The sequence below is a fragment of the Bidens hawaiensis genome, unplaced genomic scaffold, assembly GCF_021521415.1.
Source record: "Bidens hawaiensis isolate Kalapana, Puna unplaced genomic scaffold, B.hawaiensis_p1.1 tig00005637_1, whole genome shotgun sequence".
NCBI lineage: Eukaryota > Viridiplantae > Streptophyta > Magnoliopsida > Asterales > Asteraceae > Bidens > Bidens hawaiensis.
In genome coordinates, this window is record NW_027491366.1 from 1,115,517 (window position 1) to 1,136,121 (window position 20,605).

Genomic DNA, 20,605 nt, shown 5'->3' on the forward strand with positions numbered 1-20,605 from the left:
TTTTTCATCCTGAACACGAATCTAACATCCAAATAACTTAACAACAACTGAATCATCATAAACAGAATCAAACTATAACATACTCTTCCATGGTGAATCACTCAATTCACCATAAATTAACACCAAATTACACCAGTAGATTCGTCTTCCCTTAACTAACACAAATCTACCATCAATTTGACTTAACTATCAATGAATTGATCCAAATATGATCAAAAATGGTGACCATGCTCTTCCATGGCATATCCTTCAATACACCATAACTTAACCCCAAATTACACAAGAAGTTCCCTCTTCCATCAATAAACACAAATTCACCAACAAATCCACCAATAACACATTAATTTACTCCAGATCTGACCAAAACCCGAAGAACACGATGAACACAAAAAACTTAGATTCATACCTTAATCTATGTACCGAGAGAAGCCCCTGCTCTGATACCAAATAAGAGAACCCGCCATGGATCTAGTCATGTCGATACATCGATTATACAATACGAACATGAATACTTTAAATACGGTTTATTGATCAATAATGGATAAATTACATAATAAGTTATGGAGAGGATAAATAATAGATCTAGGACCTCACACCTCTCATATGTGTGATCTCACATAATTATGAGCATGGAACCACCTATTTATAGGCCACATGCTCCATTCGTTAAGTTAACTCTAATTCGTTATGTCTCCATAACGAATTAGACTCCATTCGTCAACATTCCATGACGAATGGTAATAACTTAACGAACTAGCCCTCATTCGTTATGCTTCCATAACGAATGGACTTATACATTAATGAACTAGCCTAGATCACTAACGAATGGACCTCATTCGCTATACAAACCATAGTGAATGGGCCATTTACAATAAATATTCAATCTAGACTATCTATAATCTATTTGATCGCTACGGACAATGAAACCGTGCACTAACAGACTCCCCCTTTTACGTAGCTATCAAATACTTTATCCTTGAATACTTTAACTGCAAATCATGAGTCACAAACCGTGCACTAACACCAACATTACCCCTATAGCTAATTACATTATAAAGATCTGATGTATCATGTTCTTGATGTGGTTCTAGCTAACACTACCGTATTCTAGTTAACCCTTGTATAGACATCATTGTAGGTAATTATTTATACAATCCTGTTCGTCTTGACCTGCTCTTCAATAGCCCTAATGTTAATTGATCGATCAATAAACGGACTGAGCGATTGATTGATCTAGGGTTCATAGGTTAAATCTGGTTCATCAGACTTTTGGTTAAGTTTTATTATTTACAATCTATATAAAGGTGTTATTACCATATTCTTGGTTGTAGAGTTTCATGTTCCACTTGAATTTCTGTGTTATGTTAAATGTTTTTTTTTTATTTAAAAAAATGCTTTAAAAGTTTCTTTTAGGTTATTAAACAACTTTTGTCGTAGCTTTTCCTTAATTTCAGGACGAAATTCCCAAAAGTATGGAATATTGTAACATTTGTTAATTTTTAAATCTAAAAACCTAGCCAGTTTAGATATTTGGATGGTTATCTAAGTATATTATGACAATATTATTCATTTATATTATTCGGTATTTTAGATCCATTTACCCGCTTAAAATTGCTTATTTACCATTAAAAAACACATTTTAGAAAGTACAGGGGAAAAACTGTAAAATATCAAACATATGAATATTTCCGGGGGTTTTTTAAGCCAGTCGCGATGCGCAACAGGGCGTCAGATCGACAAACATGTTTTCTTCATTTAGCGTTGGTTTCGCTTGTTTTGGTAGCTCGATTTCGTGTATCTTTTTTATAGAATGATTGGAATATGTATTGGCATCATATCTTTGCATATTCCATTGATTCATTGGAGTAAGGAACACGAATTGCTTTAATTCCGTTAATTTTGGTGATTTCTTCAATTATTATCATTTCTGACTAATTTCCCATTAATGACGGTTTTCTTGTCCCCTAAGCTCAATTGATGCTATATAAATCACCCATAGCTATAGCTAATTGTTTACCCCAAGTCCCTTTACATTATTTCACGTTCTTGATGCCCAATTACTCAATTTTGCTAGTTATGACCTTAAAAGTCCAAGTTGTTCATCTTTTCGGGCTCTGCTTATTCCGTCGATTTTCCAGGTAATTTGTAAGCATTAAAGTTGTTCGTTTTCATATTCTAAATGAAAATCCACAATCAATTTTAATGACTGATGGGGTTTCGGTGGTCAATTTCAGTTTGGCCCGTTTAGGGTTTATGTTAGTTTGATTTCGGGCTTTTCAATTTCTCAGTGAATTGACTCGAATTAGCTATCGGCCATTTTATTTTACATTTTATTCTTATCTCAATGTTTTGAATATGTTAAACCCGAATTCGATCTCATACTGACATCCGGGTCAGACACGAACTAACACTAGTTTAACTATAACTTTTTCAATAACTAGAGTTAGATGAGGAATTAATAAATAATTCTTGTTCGGTTCAGTTCGTTTTAAATAATATAACTTATATTTTGATTTTTTAGAATATTTTAATTAAAACTAAGTCAATTCGCTTATCTCTCATTTTCATTATAACGAGAGTTGTACATCGTTATTTTATGTAACTTTAGTTCATTTAATCTTAAATATTAATTATGGTTATTGTTATGAATTTTTTAGGATTTTTCAATTAAGTTTGATTGGCTTGCTTATTCTCTCACTTCTCATTTATTTCTTTAACTCACCAAAGAACAAATGTGAGTAGTCATATCCCCTTTTTTATATTTTAGTTTTGGGGACTCTATGCGTACAAAACTCTATCGTGTATCATATTATTTATATATACTCAACACAATTCCATTATTTGCATGATTGTGTAATTACTCGATCAGTTGCTAAAGCTTATATGATTATGTGTTTACCGTGTTATGGTTGATTGGTATCTCATCCTCATCCTAATAGTATGATCATACGGCGTTAGAGTAACTTGACACCATTTTTGGGTCAAGGGGAAATGACACATTTATTTTATTATTATACTAATTGTTGTAATGCACATGTCGAAAGAAATTGTTTATATTTTATCGATTGTTATTACTATTATATCAAATTGTAGTTACTCTTAATATGTGTTGTTTGTAAATTATTTTTACGCATATCTTAGATAAATTGAAGTAGAGAATTTAGATTGGACCTTAGAATAAAATAAAAATACTTTATTGAATTGAGATAAATGTAATAGTTTTGGTTTATTTTAATTATTTTTTAAATGACATTATTGTACTTTAATATGAATAAAATAAATTAGATATTGACACTTATATTATTTAGTGTCTTTAAGCTATGATACAAATTTAATCGCGTCTCGACATGTTTCTTCATAGGTTGGAATGTAACACAAGGAACAATAAAGACATCTTGTAATGAAATATCCTTTGGGGTGATGGATTTATGGAGACAAAGAAAATGAAGGGTTATGGTTTTATTATAAATATTAATTTTTAAAATTGATTTTAGTTTATAAATACTGATTTAGCTTCATTGTTTAATATTGATTTTATAAATACCGATTTAGGTTCATTGTTTTATATTGATTTTTTAAGTTTTATTTTATAAATAGTATAAATTTAAAATTTATTTGATATAACAGATAAATTGTATTAAATAAAAAGAAAAATAGAAAATAAAGAATGATGGAGAATGACCCATAACATGGGTTGAGTAATAGGATTGCATAATAGAGGAAAAGCTGAGATGACACGGACGTGAAATGATGGAAAATGAGCAAAATGAACCATAATATATGGTCTAACCACATTTAACGTTCATGGCAGTGACGAAAAGAAAAATGCGTGGGGATGATGGTGCTGATTAGTAAAAGTGAAACTAGAATATACGAGACATGTTAAAAGTAGAGAATTAACTCATGGTCTTCTGTTTGGGAGAAGAGCTCTCGAATGGAAGCGTGAGGACGAAAAACTTGATGAGCAGAAGACACTACTACAAAAAGATGTATTTGCTATGGCCAATTTTGTAGCAAATATGTAGCAAAACAGGTTTTGCTACGGGATTTACCGCGGGCTTGATCCTCAGGTACAAGTCTCGTAGCTAACTTATTTGCTAAGAGTTTTTGCTATGGAATCGGAATTTTGCAATGATCTTAGATACCCAAAGAGACGTCATTATTTTAGTTACAATAGCTACATATTTTGCTACAAATTTGTTGGCTACGGATTGTTAGCTACGAATTATTAGCTACAAAATTTTGCTACTTTTTTTAGCTACGAACTTTTAGCTACAAAATTTTGCTACGATATATAACTACATAAATTTGCTACAGAATTTTTTAGCTACGGAATTTGCTACTGACTTTCAGCAACAACTTTGGCTACGGGAATTGGCTATGGTTTTTGCTATTAAATTTAGCTACAGATTTTGATTGAGTTTTGCTATGAATGTAGCTGCATAAATTCGCATGCTTTCGCAACAGATTGATGAAGGTTTTAGCTACAGATTTAGCTATAGATTTTGTATAGACGTTTTTAATATTTTTTTAATAATCTTTTCCATTTTTCCTGATAAAAAATATATTCAAGTTTTATAAAATACCATATCAAAAATAAAAATCCAAACCAAATAACATAAAATATCCAAAAGTACTACAATAAAAACTGAAATTTAGTTTTGCAACATCAACCCATATATCTCAACTTGGTTAAAATATTTCTAGCCGGTTTCATGACAATCGCAAGGTTTCTCATTTATTTGAGCATATAATCTCCCATTTTCTTCAATTTTATTCAACATGACATTTTTTTTCTGCTTTTCGTTCCAACCTGCTCTTTATTCTCGTTCCAACTCAGCTAGAAATATTTAAAACATATTATAAAACATATTATGTAAGTTGTCGAAATTGTTAAATCAAAAAAGGCATACAACATATTCAAAGAAACCTGCCAATTCAATAAGTTTATAAACAATAACCAAAAAGTAAATGTAATGACTCACAATGCAACAAGTTTGACCGGATGACCGGTTGGTAATTATACCAATGTCAGAAGTGTAAATTAGTTATAACATGTTTCATACATCATGTATGGGCCAAATAAACAAGCATCTCCTCACAAAACACATGAGTAGATGCAGAATTCGCAAGACAAATTTTAGCATGCAAAGGTATATTTTATTGCTTGTGCAAATCATGAAAATAAACTATGAAACTTTTAAAACAGTAACATAAATAGACTAGGTTTCTCAAACTATGTTTATTATAATTTTATCTTACATAAAAAAACCAAAATAATTCCAATCACTACAGATAGGTATAAACAATTCAGCATATTGCGCAACAAAAAGTGTTGAGTTGGTTAAGCCACAATACTAATCCAAATCAAGCAAGACCAATTAGGTTAAAATCTTAACTCAAAATGTGAAGTTCCATAAGTGGAACAAACCTATTTGGACTTGTCATAAAAGAGTTATGATGTCGGGAAAACAGACCAGATTCGACTCTCCGAATCAGCTTTGACACATGTTTTTGTAAAATCATAAAAACCATTCAAAATTCGTCTAAAAATTACAATTCATGACTTTCTGTAACCTAGACTCAAAGTAGAACATCATGGAAACAAGAATAGATCACAAACAATAAAGTATAATCCAGTTACAGACTAAACAATAAACGAGAACAGATCTGTCAGTCAACTGTTGTCATCAAAACTCAAACCCTAACATGTTTATGTCATCTCTAGGGTTCTAATTCATTAATTAACATCATAATCATCAATATTTCAAAGATTTATCATCTAGGGTTTTACAATAACTAATCAAAAACATGAAACCAATGCATAAAACTTACCATCTAGTGTTAGGAATGACGAGAATCACTCGAAGATACCACCAATTGCAAGAATTAAGGTTGATTGAAGACGATTATGATTTGTTGGTGGTTTGGGTCGATAAAGAGGGATGGAGGCAGATTTTCGACGGTGGGAGGAGGGATTAGAGTTGGGGGTTTTGTTTTAATGTTATTTTAATTAACATTTACATGAATAGTCTCTTATTAAACGAGTTTTGACTCACATGAGCAATTTTAACACCAAGATGGATTATCACGAAACATTATGAATAAAATACTAACCCAAGCAATAAAATAAAGACTCGTTGATATTTTTGTTAAAAAGTATATTATAAAAGCCAAACACGTACAACTTACACGCAATGGATTGCAATTTCATGAAACAAGCTGTGAACTATACACATAATCATTTGACATGTGATTCACATAGATAAATTTATAAACATATGCCTGAGATATTATTTTATATTTCTCCAACGTTCGGGGTCAGATTCCCGTGATTTGGTAATTCCCGAATTACCGCTATGTGAATGTTTGTGCAATAACTGACACACTTAATTAATTCTAATCAAGTGAAATGCATAAATAAATGATTGAGATAATGAAGTTTGCATTAACGGCACTAAATCGTAAACATAAATGTGTAAGCCACAACAAAACATAATAAAATTTAAAAATAAGGACAAAACACCGAACATCGGCGACGAACCAACACGATTTCAGTCAGTATCGATATTATCTGCATTAAAGTTTATTTTATGAGGTTTTAAATATTTATTTTTTGATTTTGCTGCGGATATTGCTACCAACTTTTTGGAATCAATTATATGATACGTGTTTTCTTAAGTTTGCTATGGATTTTACCACTGACTTTTTAAAGTTATTTTCATAATACATATTTTCTCTAGTTTGCAATGGATTTGACTACCAATTTTTTGAAGTCGTTTATATAATACTTATTTTCGCATATTTGCTATGAGTTTTGCTACCATCTTTATGGAGTCATTTTTTAATACTTATTTTGTTAAGTTTTTTTACGGATTTTGCTACGATTTTTTTCTTTTTGCCACGGCATATAGATATTGTCTCGAAGGATGAATCAAGTCACCAGTATGGTGTTGGTACTCGTTATATCTTACGATATCAAAAAGACACTTATTCTGAATGTAACTCTGTTTTCAATGAAATTTATACCAAAACCATAATAACGAATACCAAATCAGTATTGAATTTGTTTGAACATTATCGATTCGGTTTGTCGTGGTAGAGAACAAAAAAGTAAAGTATATTTGAGGTCGATTTTGAAAAAAAAAGAAACTTTTTTCCGAAACATCAATAAAAATTAGTATGCCGCAATGCCATGCATATTCAAAATGTTATAAAGCATTACATAATATTATTAGATTAACGAAAAAGGTAAGTGGCATCACTTTATATAAAAATCATGTAAGATAGCTTTGATAATATGTATTTTTGTACTTCAGTTATGTGTACCTTGTTACTCACAATTTGGTTTTAAACAAGTTAAATCGAGACGTAGATACAAAGAGCCAAGTGCAATGACAAAAATGAAAAGGGTACACACTGCCAATTTATAAAAAAAAATGAGGTAGCTTTGATAAAATATACGATTATGTTTTGATAACTTGGACAACAGTTCTCACAACTTGATTTCAAAAAAAAAAAAAATTAATAAAATCGACATGTACCTTTAAATAGGTACCTCTTAACAGTATACTCATACTATACTAGTTATAATATACTTGTGAGAATTAAAGTATATTTTAAATTAATAGTAATAGTAATAAAATAATAAAAATATAAAATCCTTATTATGCTTGTTTGAGAAATCCTTTGTTCAACCGAAAATTAATAGTTACATTTACATATATTTAAATACCTAGAATGCGGTGGGAGTGTAGTCAGTACTGTACTGGGAGATATTAACTGGGAGCTATATAGCCTGTACCCTCTAAATGGCATTGAATGGAATGTGTTATTTATACACCATTTATAAGGTGTATATAAAGATAATATATGTGTTAAGAGAGTGTGTGAATAACCAAAAAAGATATGTGAATAACCATTGCCCATTAAATTGAGATAGTAATGAGATAATTCTCGAACACGAACGGTGATCTAAGTCTTCTACACAAAAATCCTTTCTATCTTATGATCCAATATATCTTTATTAGTATCGGTTAGTTTTTTTTTTTTTTTTAAGTTTTAAACATTAGTAATAGAATACCGGTGTTTATAATGGGACAGGGTCCCTCAACAGAAGAAAGCACCTTATGTCTCGAAAACATATCATTGCTCGTATTTGTTAGGCGCGCGACATAGAGGAGGGTATCGAAATTAATACATCAGTTAGTTTTTTTAACGAAGTTTCATTGAGATTTTTATATATATTTCTTTCTTTTACTATTATAAATAATTATATATTTTTAACAACATAAAATATAATTTAATATCTCATAAAAGTAAGTAGGATACTTGGACGAAAATTTGTGACACGTATAGCAAACCTACCACCTCATCTTCTATATAATAAACACCAACTGAACCCTCTTATTCACCATCAACATTTGCATTGATTTCCCGATCTCTCCGCTCTCTCTTCCTTTCCACCTGCCGGAGATCAAGCAAAGTAAGATGGCCTCTTCTGTTGATATTGCTGCCTTTAGAGAGGCTCAACGAGCCAAAGGCCCAGCCACCATTCTTTCCATCGGCACCGCTACTCCCTCTAATTGCCTCTACCAAGCGGACTACCCCGACTATTACTTTCGAATCACCAATAGCGAACACATGGTTCAACTCAAAGAGAAATTCAAGCGCATGTGTAAGCTTAATAATAATAATATTATTATTATTATTATTTAAGAGTCATGCTATGCCTACACTGTCACATCTGGTTTCATATCATTAAATGGCCGTTCATTAAAGAAAACAAAAAATAAGACCATGTGTATAGTGGAGGAAAAGGAAGAAAAAGAGCGTTATGCATTTATGCTAGAGCTACGTCAAGTCATTATCTTATTATTATTATTATTTTATTATTATATTTATTATAAAAAGTAGTCCTTCCATCCATTTCCCCTACTAGGCGGTGTGGTGTTCCTAACTCTATGAGGCTCCATGAGATGGGATAGCATCTCACAAGGTCTTAGACGGCCATTGAAATTGTGTCAAACTAGATGTCAGATGTGAAGTGTATAGCTGACTCTGACTGCTTTATTTTATAATGGCCACTAGCATTAGGGATTTGACGTTTAGTTAATAATAACTAAGTTAGGTGCATGGAATAATTTGCAGGTGACAAGTCAATGATTAGAAAGAGATACATGCATCTGACGGAGGAGTATCTTAAAGAGCATCCCAGCCTATGCGAGTACATGGCTCCATCGTTGGACGCCCGTCAGGACGTGGTGGTGGTTGAAGTCCCAAAACTCGGTAAAGAAGCCGCGGTTAAAGCCATCAAAGAATGGGGTAAACCCAAGTCACAGATCACTCATCTCATCTTCTGCACCACTTCGGGTGTCGACATGCCTGGTGCCGATTACCAGCTCACCAAACTACTCGGACTCCGCCCGTCCGTGAAACGCTTCATGATGTACCAGCAAGGCTGTTTCGCGGGCGGGACGGTGCTCCGTATGGCGAAGGATCTCGCTGAAAACAACAAGGGCGCGCGTGTCCTTGTTGTTTGCTCCGAGATTACTGCCGTCACCTTCCGAGGCCCGACCGACACGCACCTTGACTCGCTTGTCGGTCAGGCCTTGTTTGGGGACGGCGCGGCTGCGCTTATTGTCGGGTCCGATCCGGACCTGGAAACTGAGCGCCCGCTGTTCCAAATGATCTCGGCCGCCCAGACAATTTTACCTGATTCAGAAGGCGCGATCGACGGTCATCTGCGTGAGGTGGGGCTTACATTTCATCTACTCAAAGATGTGCCCGGGTTGATCTCCAAACACATAGAGAAGGCGTTGGTTCAAGCGTTTTCACCTCTGGGTATATCTGACTGGAACTCGATCTTCTGGATCGCGCACCCGGGAGGTCCCGCGATCCTGGATCAGGTGGAGAGTAAGCTCTCACTGACAGAGGAGAAGATGAGAGCCACCAGACATATTCTAAGTGAGTACGGAAACATGTCAAGTGCTTGTGTTTTGTTTATTCTTGATGAGATGAGGAAGAAGTCAGCGGAAGAGGGTCTTGCTACAACCGGCGAGGGTTTGGACTGGGGTGTGCTGTTTGGGTTCGGACCGGGTTTGACAGTTGAGACTGTGGTCCTACATAGTGTCCCAACTACCATGCCAATTTCCCCATAACTTTGAAGGCAATATTAAATGATTCGTCTGTTTTACTTAAATAAATGTATCACAGGTTTTTCTGTTTATGTTTACTATTTGTGTATCGTCTATGTGTAATTTTATGTATGGATATAATTAATGTAACCTGTTGTAGTTGTGTTTAGATGGTTCTACTTTCTCCTACGAAATAGGTACTGAAAAACTTAGTCATTTCATTTGCAACGTATTAATATTGTTATTATAATTAATCTAGTTTTAGCTCGGCTAAATTTAGATAAAAGAATAATGTTCATTTAAGATGAAAGGATACAACGTAGACCAGTGGCAGATCCAGACATTTAACTCAGTGGGGGTAAAATATAATCAATAAAATAAATTACATGAAATTATAAAAACGAACTACACTGAATATGGCAAAACAAAATGCATCTTCATTGCTTAAAAAATATTTCACCATTGCGGTTCTAAGGGGTAAAACTAATTCTTCAAATGAATTTGATGTTCATGAATCATCTGCATATTTATCTTTTTCGTTTAACAGTTAACATCTTTTTAGTCGATCATTAAAAAGAAAGAATGAGTTTGTTTATCACTTTATAAGATTGGTAGAAATATAGAATATTGGGCTAATTAAAAAACAAAAGTCATAAAGGTTCTTAATTGATTTTTTTTATTATCGAAGACGTTTTAGAGAAGAACGAGTGGTTCTCTTACACATAAGAACCTGATGGTAGGTGAAATCATTTGTAGGATTTTTGCCACGTCATTACAACCGCTAATCCCATTATGTCATGTCTCTCTCTTTAAAGTACTCAGTCACATCACCCTCCATTTGTATGCTAAATGCATTGCACTTAAGGCTATAAACAAACCGAATAAACATGAAAAATGTCTTGTTTATGTTTGTTTGTTAAGGAAATAATTTGTTTATGAATGGTTCATGAACACTTACCTAACAAGATTTTATTTTCGTGTTCATTCATTAAAGAAATGAATGTGTTCACAAACGTTCACAAACACAAATAAAATCGGCGGAGCGTAGAATTGAAGTCAATGCATTAATCAATGTGAATAATGGGAAATGAATGGAACAATGTGAAAAGTTGTGAAAATATAGTGTCTCATTTTATGCCTGGGGTAATAAATATGTTTAGATAAATAAATAAATGTACGAAAAATTTTTATGAACAACATATACAAGCGAACGTGAACGAACGTTCATGAACACATTACTGAACTTCACGGACATAATTGAACAAATGGGGGCTCTGTTCATGTTTGTTTGAATCGAATGAAATTTCTTGTTCATGTTCTATTAAATTTAAATTTTCTTCCCGTGTATATCCCACCCGACAATTACGATGAAGAATTCTCCAATGATATAGTAGTATCCCGTTTCTCTATGATCTTGCCCGACAAGCAGAAGAAGATATCAGCGCATCTAAAAAATGATACGTGTCATGTGATAGCGAAATAAGTCACCGAGTTCTAATGGAAGATTACTTCGTCCACAAGCCGAAATACATCAAAAGAAATATTCCGAGATATGTTTCGTATGTCGAACCGTTTATTTTTAAAAATTGTAGCTGGCATAGAAGAAAATTTTGAATGATTTGAAGAGGGTACAACATGAGGATGAAAAAGAGTAACGGCCATACAAAAATGCACTTTGTCCTTTAAACAACTCGTCACCGATAACCCTATAGACGAAGTCGATGAGTATTTATGGATGTATGCATGGACTTCGCGTGAATCCCTTCAGTTTTTCTGTGATGTTGTTGTTAGTTATACGACCATGAGTTTTTACATAGACCAACTAACCATGACATATTGTTGTTGTTATTATTATTATAATATTGTTTCCAACAAACATTCAACACTCCTTATATTTTATTTGATTTATATTTTATTATTTCCAACAAGCATTCAACACTCTTCATATTTGTTTTTATTTCTTTCTAATTGTTTAGAGACTACATAGGAATTTGATTTCTACGCAAATAATCTCACAAAATTTGTGATTACACTTAATAGGTGATACTACTATTGTCAATATATTGTGAATCAAGTTTTATTTTGGACAATGGTTGTGTGTTTATTATTGTATAAAATGATTCATGAAAGATGGAGAAGTTGTTGAAACTAAAATGTGGTTTTTTTAATCTGAATCATTTTGCGAAACAAATAATTTACGAATAGAGCGATATATGTTGTTGGAGTAATATTGTGTTGTGGGTTTTGTTAGTAGCAGGTATGTGGGGGTGGTTTTAGAAGTTGTGTTTGCTTGTGTTTACAAATTCAGATTAAACGTAATAGAACTAAAACACAGTTTACATATATATTATTTTTTTATGAAGTTTTGAATTGGTGTGTTTCTTTGAAAATGTAGTATGACTTTTTTGATATACCAGTGTCGGTTAACTGGTTTGGTATATTACTTTTTTGACTGTTTTTGATATTGATTCGTTATATAGGATATCATAGCTTACATAGTATGTTTTCAAGTTTATGTAAGTCACCACCTTAAAAATTAGATCTCTCATCATCATGTTCAATATTAAATGAATGACATTCTTTTATTTTACTATGCTTTTCAGGTGTACTTTCTTCGAGTCACTTTGACTTCACGAGGTGTGTTGGTTGTCGCTTGATTTAAGTTTTTTAAACTTCCGACTAGTTATGAACGTCGGTGTCTAGTCATGTTTTTATAGTTTTCATATATATATATATATATGTATATATAGATCTTTTAGATGTTTAATATATATTATAATGTAGTGTGTATATTACTGAGTGCTAATTATTTAACTTATTATAATTTTGTTTGTATACTAGTTTTTGGACTAGCAACATCACCGACCCATGCATCGTGTTGATGGGTGCACCATGAATTTCGAGTAACGATAGTTCGTTTCCACCGGGGGGAGTAATAAGGCTAGCATTCTCTTTTAGAAAAAAGAACATAGAGTTTGGTCTTCTCTTCAACCCAATCATACAATGGGTACAAACCGGAACCAGACTAATTACACATGGGTCAGTCCCATGTGTATTTAGGCAAAAATTGTGTTTAGCAAAAACCGAATTAACTACGATTTAAACTATAATTCCGTAAAACCAAGTCGGGACTCTCAGCTTAATGATGAACCCATCATATTAATGAACCCTCATTTAAGTTTCTGAGCATGGTCCTCTCCATCACCCATTCGCAAACCGGTGTGTGTGGGTGGGTGGGAGGGGGAGGTGTTGAATATGTTGTCTTGACATGTTACACATCGCATTTTGCCATGGTCATGGCGTTTTAGCATATGGACACCAAATTCAAACATGTTGTGTACTGTTCATGGTGCTCTGCACCAAATACAAAACTAAAGACATCTTCTACAAAACTTAAAAGATCATGTATAGAGCTTAAAGCATCATGCACAAAACCTTCAAATGTCATGTACATAACTCAAACCATGTACATAACTTTAAAACAATATTAATATGACTTGAAGCTCCACGCATAGAACTTAAAAAATGAATATATTTATAACACCAAATACATAATCTTAAAACACAATGTTCAAAACACGGTTAAACCAACCCCATTTTGGGTTTGAAAAATTTATTGCTTTACTATATACTCATACTAGGTTATCAACACATGTACTACACATGTAGAAATTAGTAAAATCATCACATAATCATATATGTTTATTTATTTGAAGATATATAAAAATTTGCATTAATATGACCGGATATATTTACATACATACATATATATATATATATGTGTGTGTGTGTGTGTGTAGTGTGAGAATCCTGAGAGAACTTTAAAAACCATTTTCGGGCCACAAAAAAAAAACCCTTTAGAAAATTTATAAAAAAATTTAAAACGATAAAAAATCAAAAATTTTAAAAAAGTAAAAAAAAAATTCATCTCGATTTTCTAAAATAAACCCTAACTATACAAATATGTATATTTTTATTTAATCTCGATTCACATAATGCACACATATATACATTATCATTTATCTTAATTTTAAATATGTATATAAAGAATAACATAATATAAAATTAAGAAATTCGTATTATACATATATGTATAATTTTGCTAAACCGATATTTTTTTATGAAACCGAGATGAAAAATAATTTGTTTGGTTTTTTCACTTTTTAATTTTCGCGTTTTTTTTGCTTTAAATTTTATTTTTATTTTTCTTAAAAAGAATTTTAGTTCTCAATTTCAAAATAGTTCTCACATGATCATAATCATATATATATATATATAGGGTTTGTATCAAATATAATTACACTATGATGTAATTACATTATTACTCTACTTGTATATATATATAATTACTATACTTGATTCTCACAATTAACACGTTAATTTTATTTGTACATTAACTTTCCTACATAATATATATATTATACATATATATATATATTTATAATTAGAATAAATAAATGGAAGGAATGGAAAGTTATGATAAAAATATTGTTGGGATTTAACAATTGAATTTTTGATTTTTTACTATATTAATTTATTAGTAGGTGTATAAAAATAGAAATCAAATACTCGTTAAAAGTAAACTATTGATTGACATGAGCAAATAAAATATACTTTTTACATGCATAAAGTTACAACTAATGAAATTACGTTATAAAATTAATACAAAAAGATATTAATTAAAAAAACTTCATAAGCTTCCAAATATTTTCTTGTAAAGAACATTTGTTGAATTGTTTGTAACTTTACATTCTTTATTAAAAATAGTATTTTAAATCAATATGTACTCTTGGTTCTTCATAATACGACATATAATTGGCCATGTATAAAAACTGGGTCTTTAAGTATATCTCAACTCTTGCGAATTACCGCCTTTGACTTATGTTGATAGTCATATCAAAACACACTACCACATGCAACTATCTTCTTTTATAAGGAAGTTTCTTATATGAAAGCATCAAACCATTTTAGCTAATAATAGATGTGTGATGACCAATGTTAGTACAAGAAACAATTACTATGCCTCGAAATAATTGTGGTGAAAGCATGTCAGACATAGATAATGACAAAAGTAATCAAGCATTAGGCTGAGGGGTGTGGGGGGCTCCAACGGGGGCGCGAGTGGGGGCTCCAGCCAATAATATTGTGACGTGTGGCAGAGAGAGAAACTGGATAAGGTGGGTGTTGGAGCCCCCGCTGGAGCCCCTGGCCCTGGTGTGGAGGGGCTCTAGCAGGGGCTCCAGCGGATTTTTTTTTTTATTTTTTTATAAATATATTCAAAAAACGTATTATTAAAAAAACTCATAAATTATTAAAAAAACACACATTTTTTTTAAAATTCAAATTACAAAAAAAAACATACTAAAAATTAAACAAACAATAATACTTAATAATAACACTAATCTAATACAAGATCATCGGGTCGCCCCGCCCACAAATGTTCAACCAACTCATGTCGAAGATCCCCGTGTATCTCACGGCTCTTGATATTTGCTATGTTATGAAGTTTTTGTTGATCACTGATTGTGGACGGTTGTGGCGGAATGTCACCTTGGTAGTTTTGGCAGATAGCTTTGCCCTCGTCTTCTAACGTCATGTTGTGTAGGATCAGACACGTGTAGACAACGTCCGTTATCCTCTCCCGAGTCCAATAACGTATCGGGTTCGCCAGAACATAATATTGTTTTTTTATAGCTCCAAAAGCTCTTTCAATATCTTTTCTAGCAGACTCTTGCTTCTTCGTAAAATACTTCCGTTTGTCGGCAATTGGATCTGTAAAAGCTTGAACTAACAGACTCTTGCTCTTTCAATATGTTGATGGGCTTGATTTTGCAAGAGATCGACCACGGTTGCGGTCAAAACTCCCCCTACATGAAGAAGCAAATCATCCTCTTCGGAGGAGTCGGAATCAGACGAGTACCACGACATTTTTTTTAAAAAAAGTTGAGATGATGAATTGATTTTGGGTGAAGGTTTGAAGTTGTGGTATAAAAATGGGATGAAATGGGATATTATAAAAAGAAAAAACGTTTTTTTTTTTAAATTAAATAAGAGCCAATGGCTCTTTGTCCCTTCCCAAGGTCACTTTTATGCCCTCCGCAGCCGCGACCCACCTTGCGCCTGCTTTGTTTTTCGTGCTCGCGCCCCTCTCGCGCCCCTCTCGCGCCCCTCTCGAGCCCCGGTGGTGTGGTACTCGCGCCTGGGGGCGCGAGCGGAGGGGCTCTCGCGCCCCCGTTAAAGCCCCACACCCCTCAGCCTTATAACTTAACATGTAACTGAATCAAAGAAGGCACTCAACTGACTTTCAACAACTTAATGAATAAATTAATATCAATTTCAGTCGTCCATGGATAAACAACAAAGTATATGTTAGTGCACGATTTGGTGTCATAGCGATCGAATAAGTTAAAGATGGTCTAGTCTGTTTATTTAATGTAAAATGGCCCATTCGCTATGGATTGTATAGCGAATGAGGTCCATTCGTTATAGACTAGCTATTCGTTAATGTATAAGCCCATTCGCTATGGATTGTATAGCGAATGAAGGCTTAATCGTTAAGTTAATCCCAATTCGTTATGAAGATATAACAAATGAGATTAAGTTAATGAATGGGGAGCCATTCGTGAATAGGATCACCCCATTCGTTAGTCTTAGATAACGAATGGGGTCCATGGCTATAAATAGGCTGATCCTATTAATTGAATAGGTGAGATCCGAGCCTTAAGTTATTCTATACCGTTACCATGCCGGATTCTCTCAATAACTTATCCTTATTGTATCCACCATAATGTATTCATCCTTAATTTATCAATTAAGTATTCCTTTAACGTATTCATATTCGTAACGTAATTGATGTATCGTGTTAGCAGCTTTAACTTATGTATTTTGAACCTAAAACACGTTAAGGTAATGCATCTTACTCCGACTGGTAAGATTTTTATGGTAAAGTTCATCGGGACACGGGTTTCGATGGTTTATTTAATACTTGAAATTTTGGGGTTTTATTTTAAATTGATTAATTTAATGGCTATTCGTTATGAGAAGTCATAACGAATAGATACCATTCGCTATCAATTTGGATAACGAATTAGGCTCATTTATGTCTTAATTTGGATAACGAATTGTAACATCCTACTTTTGATAATAAACAATAATAAATAAAAAGGGTTGTGTTTATTTAATAAAGCATTAATATTTAATTAAGTTAAATAACATAAAAGAGTGTAGGTTTGGTTAAGGAAAGATGGAATAAGAAATGGTCCTGGGCCTTAGGTTCATGGGCTTGAGAGAGTATAAATACTCCTTAAACCTCCCTAAAACCCTAAAATATCTCATTCTCATCCAAAAGTTTCCTTACACACTCAAAACACACACAAACACTCGTTAAACCCTACGGATCATACCCGAACCCAAGGAAGGAAGATTTGTGTTAGATCTTTGATTATACAAGCAATAAAAAGTCCATTGTGTACGTTGAAGCTAAACCGTAGCCTATAACACATCAAAAGGTACATGCTTTACGTTTAAAGGTTGTGTTTTTAAGAACCTTTTGCCCTAAGACTTGGTACTAAAGCAAATCGGGTATTTTCATACCATAAAAATGTACTTAATGAACTTGTGAGTATGAACAAACCCTAGATCTAGCTTAAATGGGTTTGAAATCAATAAATGTTTGAACTTTATTGCTAAGAAAGCTAGATCTTGGTATAGGATGGAAAGAAAAACATTTAGGAGGCTATATAACACTAAAATATGAGAAAGGGTGTTAGTTCATGAAGTGTAAATGAGAATAAAGTTGTTGATGCCCCAACAGTGGGCGTATTCGAATGAGGAACTTGCATTCGAATGCAAGTATTCAAATGAATGCCATTCGAATAGAAAGAAAAGAAAGAAATGAAAGAAAGAAGGAAAAGAGGCTGAAACCTCTTATTCGAATACGGGGACCATTCAAATAGAATGGTGTGAACCAAACAGTGAAATCATTCGAATAGAAGAATGATTCAAATGGAGAATCCATTCGAATGAAAAGTTAATTCATTTAGAAGGGGCCTACTCGTTCAAAACCCAGCATTCGAATAGAACGTCTATTCGCATGTAACATGCCATTTGAATAGACAAAGCATTCGAATAGAAAACCATTCGAATAGGAAAATCTATTTGAATGTAACATGTCATTCGAATAGACAGATCATTCGAATAGAAAAGTCTATTCGAATAGAAAAATCTATTCAAATGTAACATGTCATTCGAATAGACAGAGCATTCAAATAGAAAAGTCTATTCGAATAGAAAAGCCTATTCGAATGTAACCTGCCATTCGAATAGGCAAAGCATTCGAATAGGTCATGCCATTTGATTAGAATGATCCAAACTTAGAAATTTCTGATGAACTTTTTTGTAAAGGACAATTAATAGAAATAAAAAAATTTCCAAGCTGACCTGATAGCTCGACCCCAGCCAGGGGCTCTGCCGCTTGGACCCTGCTAGGGGCTGCTGCCCCTAAACCACGCTGCCAGGGGCACTGCCCCCGGACCCCCGTAGCTAGGGGTTACAATAACTTAGAAGTATGATATAGTTAGAAATGGTTAATTGATGCTTGTAAACTATTATACAATTAGCCGTGCACAGCTAAAGATGAGTATTAATATAAACTCTGAAAGAAACAGGTTCCATGAGAGTTTCTAGCCCCACTTCCTTGTTATGTTTTCGGGGCTGTGTGCATACTCGATGTGTTTAGTTAATACACTTACCTTAAGTGGTAAGTGTATTCTATGTGAATGTTTATAAATGATATATGTATGATATATAAATGTCTATGGATGATGTGTAACAACTCGGATTTTCGTTTAACTCTTTATACCCGACCAATTTTTGCTTTCAGGTAATTTTAACTACTAAAATATCCCATTTATCGAGTTATTAATATTTTATTATTATAGTTTATTATATCTATTTAATTATCCATGTTAACTTTGAGTTAAATACACTTTTAACCCCAAACTCAAATTCTAGCCCAAATTGTACCCTCATCTTTAGTCCAGGGACTTAGATGCAAAATCTGCAATCTTTATATTATTATACTTAAACCCAAACCCATATGTCAAGATCCAACCCATTTTTCTTACCCGTATACATGCTTAACAAGCTTGAGCCGTAAGTTTCGTTGTCAACATGGAAATTGGATCTGTAATATTATTCACCTTACTATAACGAGCTTGCCGACATAATTAATTAGGAAACAAAATTATATATGATACGTATTGTTTGTTATAACGAGCCGCCTTCACCCGTTTAACGAAAAACCCTAGAACGAACATATTAACACAATTAATCTCATCTGTACATTGATATAGTCAGCGCCAATCTTCACCCCATCGTTAATATGATTATTATGGTCTGCAAGTGTCTGTTCTTGATTCATCAATGGTCGCGGCTGCAATGGCGTCGTTCGCCGTCGATCTGTCGTCTAATCTGGTAATTAATACAATCATATTGATCGTTGTAAGCTGTATAATGTTAGCCCTAACTTTAATTTAATCAAAAAACAACGATTTGATCGATTTCAAAATTTAGGTTTTATAGGTTTTGGCGATTTTGGGCGTAATTGTTTATATTATATTGTTTCTGTTTATAATACAACTTGTTGGGTAGATCAGATGGTTAGTGTGTTTCTGTTAGAAACTTGTGGTCGTAGGTTCAAACCTAAGCACCCGAATTTTTAGATTTTATTTTCTTTTTATGAGGTTTTGATTGATTATTATAATTATATTTAAATAATTACACATTATTATTATTTATTTATTTATTTATCCGAATAATTATAAGTATATCTCAAGTTATATTTAAACAAACCATTTTGTATAATTAATTAATTGTTTCTATGTTTTATACCTTATTTGTTTAAATTGTTTAAATATTTAATTATATATATTTTATACTTTAGCAAGAATGTTAAAGTGTGATTTATAATTAATAAAGCTAACAATCTTATAGGTAAATGGTGACTAATAATAATGATTTTACAATAACATTGACCGTAGAGTTCAATCGATCAATCAATACCCATTCCAAACACAACCATAACTCAAATCAACATCGAAATCATAAATTCATTATTCATGTTATATCGTTTATAATTAACTCATAATATTATATTATTTAACTAGGAATCCTTGTCGGTGTATCCCGAAGGGTTCATCATTCTCACATCACCACTTATATTTCGTTCATCGATCAGGTGAGTGATCACTCCCCTTTTTACTTATTTTAAATCCTTTTGGGGACTTATGCGTATTTACTGTATTTATCTATTTATATAGTATACAAAACCGCAACTGTTTAATCCTTGTGTGTATATCAGTTTATGCCTAACTTGCTATTTGCTTACTTCATTTGAACCGCATTCGGAGAGGTCCAACATATTCTCAGTCTAGTATGATCATACGACCGTCGTAGTGGCCGGCTTCCGA

The 20,605-nt window shown here is 32.9% G+C and overlaps 1 protein-coding gene across 1 annotated transcript; it reads left to right on the forward strand.

Moving 5' to 3' along the window:
* The first annotated feature begins 8,427 nt into the window (after positions 1 to 8,427).
* On the forward strand, positions 8,428 to 10,348 carry LOC143630337 (chalcone synthase-like). The gene is made up of 2 exons (XM_077099389.1): positions 8,428 to 8,677; positions 9,151 to 10,348. Exons 1-2 carry the CDS (start codon positions 8,491 to 8,493, stop codon positions 10,158 to 10,160), a joined length of 1,197 nt encoding a protein of 398 aa, XP_076955504.1. The 5' UTR covers positions 8,428 to 8,490; the 3' UTR covers positions 10,161 to 10,348.
* The last annotated feature ends 10,257 nt before the right edge of the window (positions 10,349 to 20,605 follow it).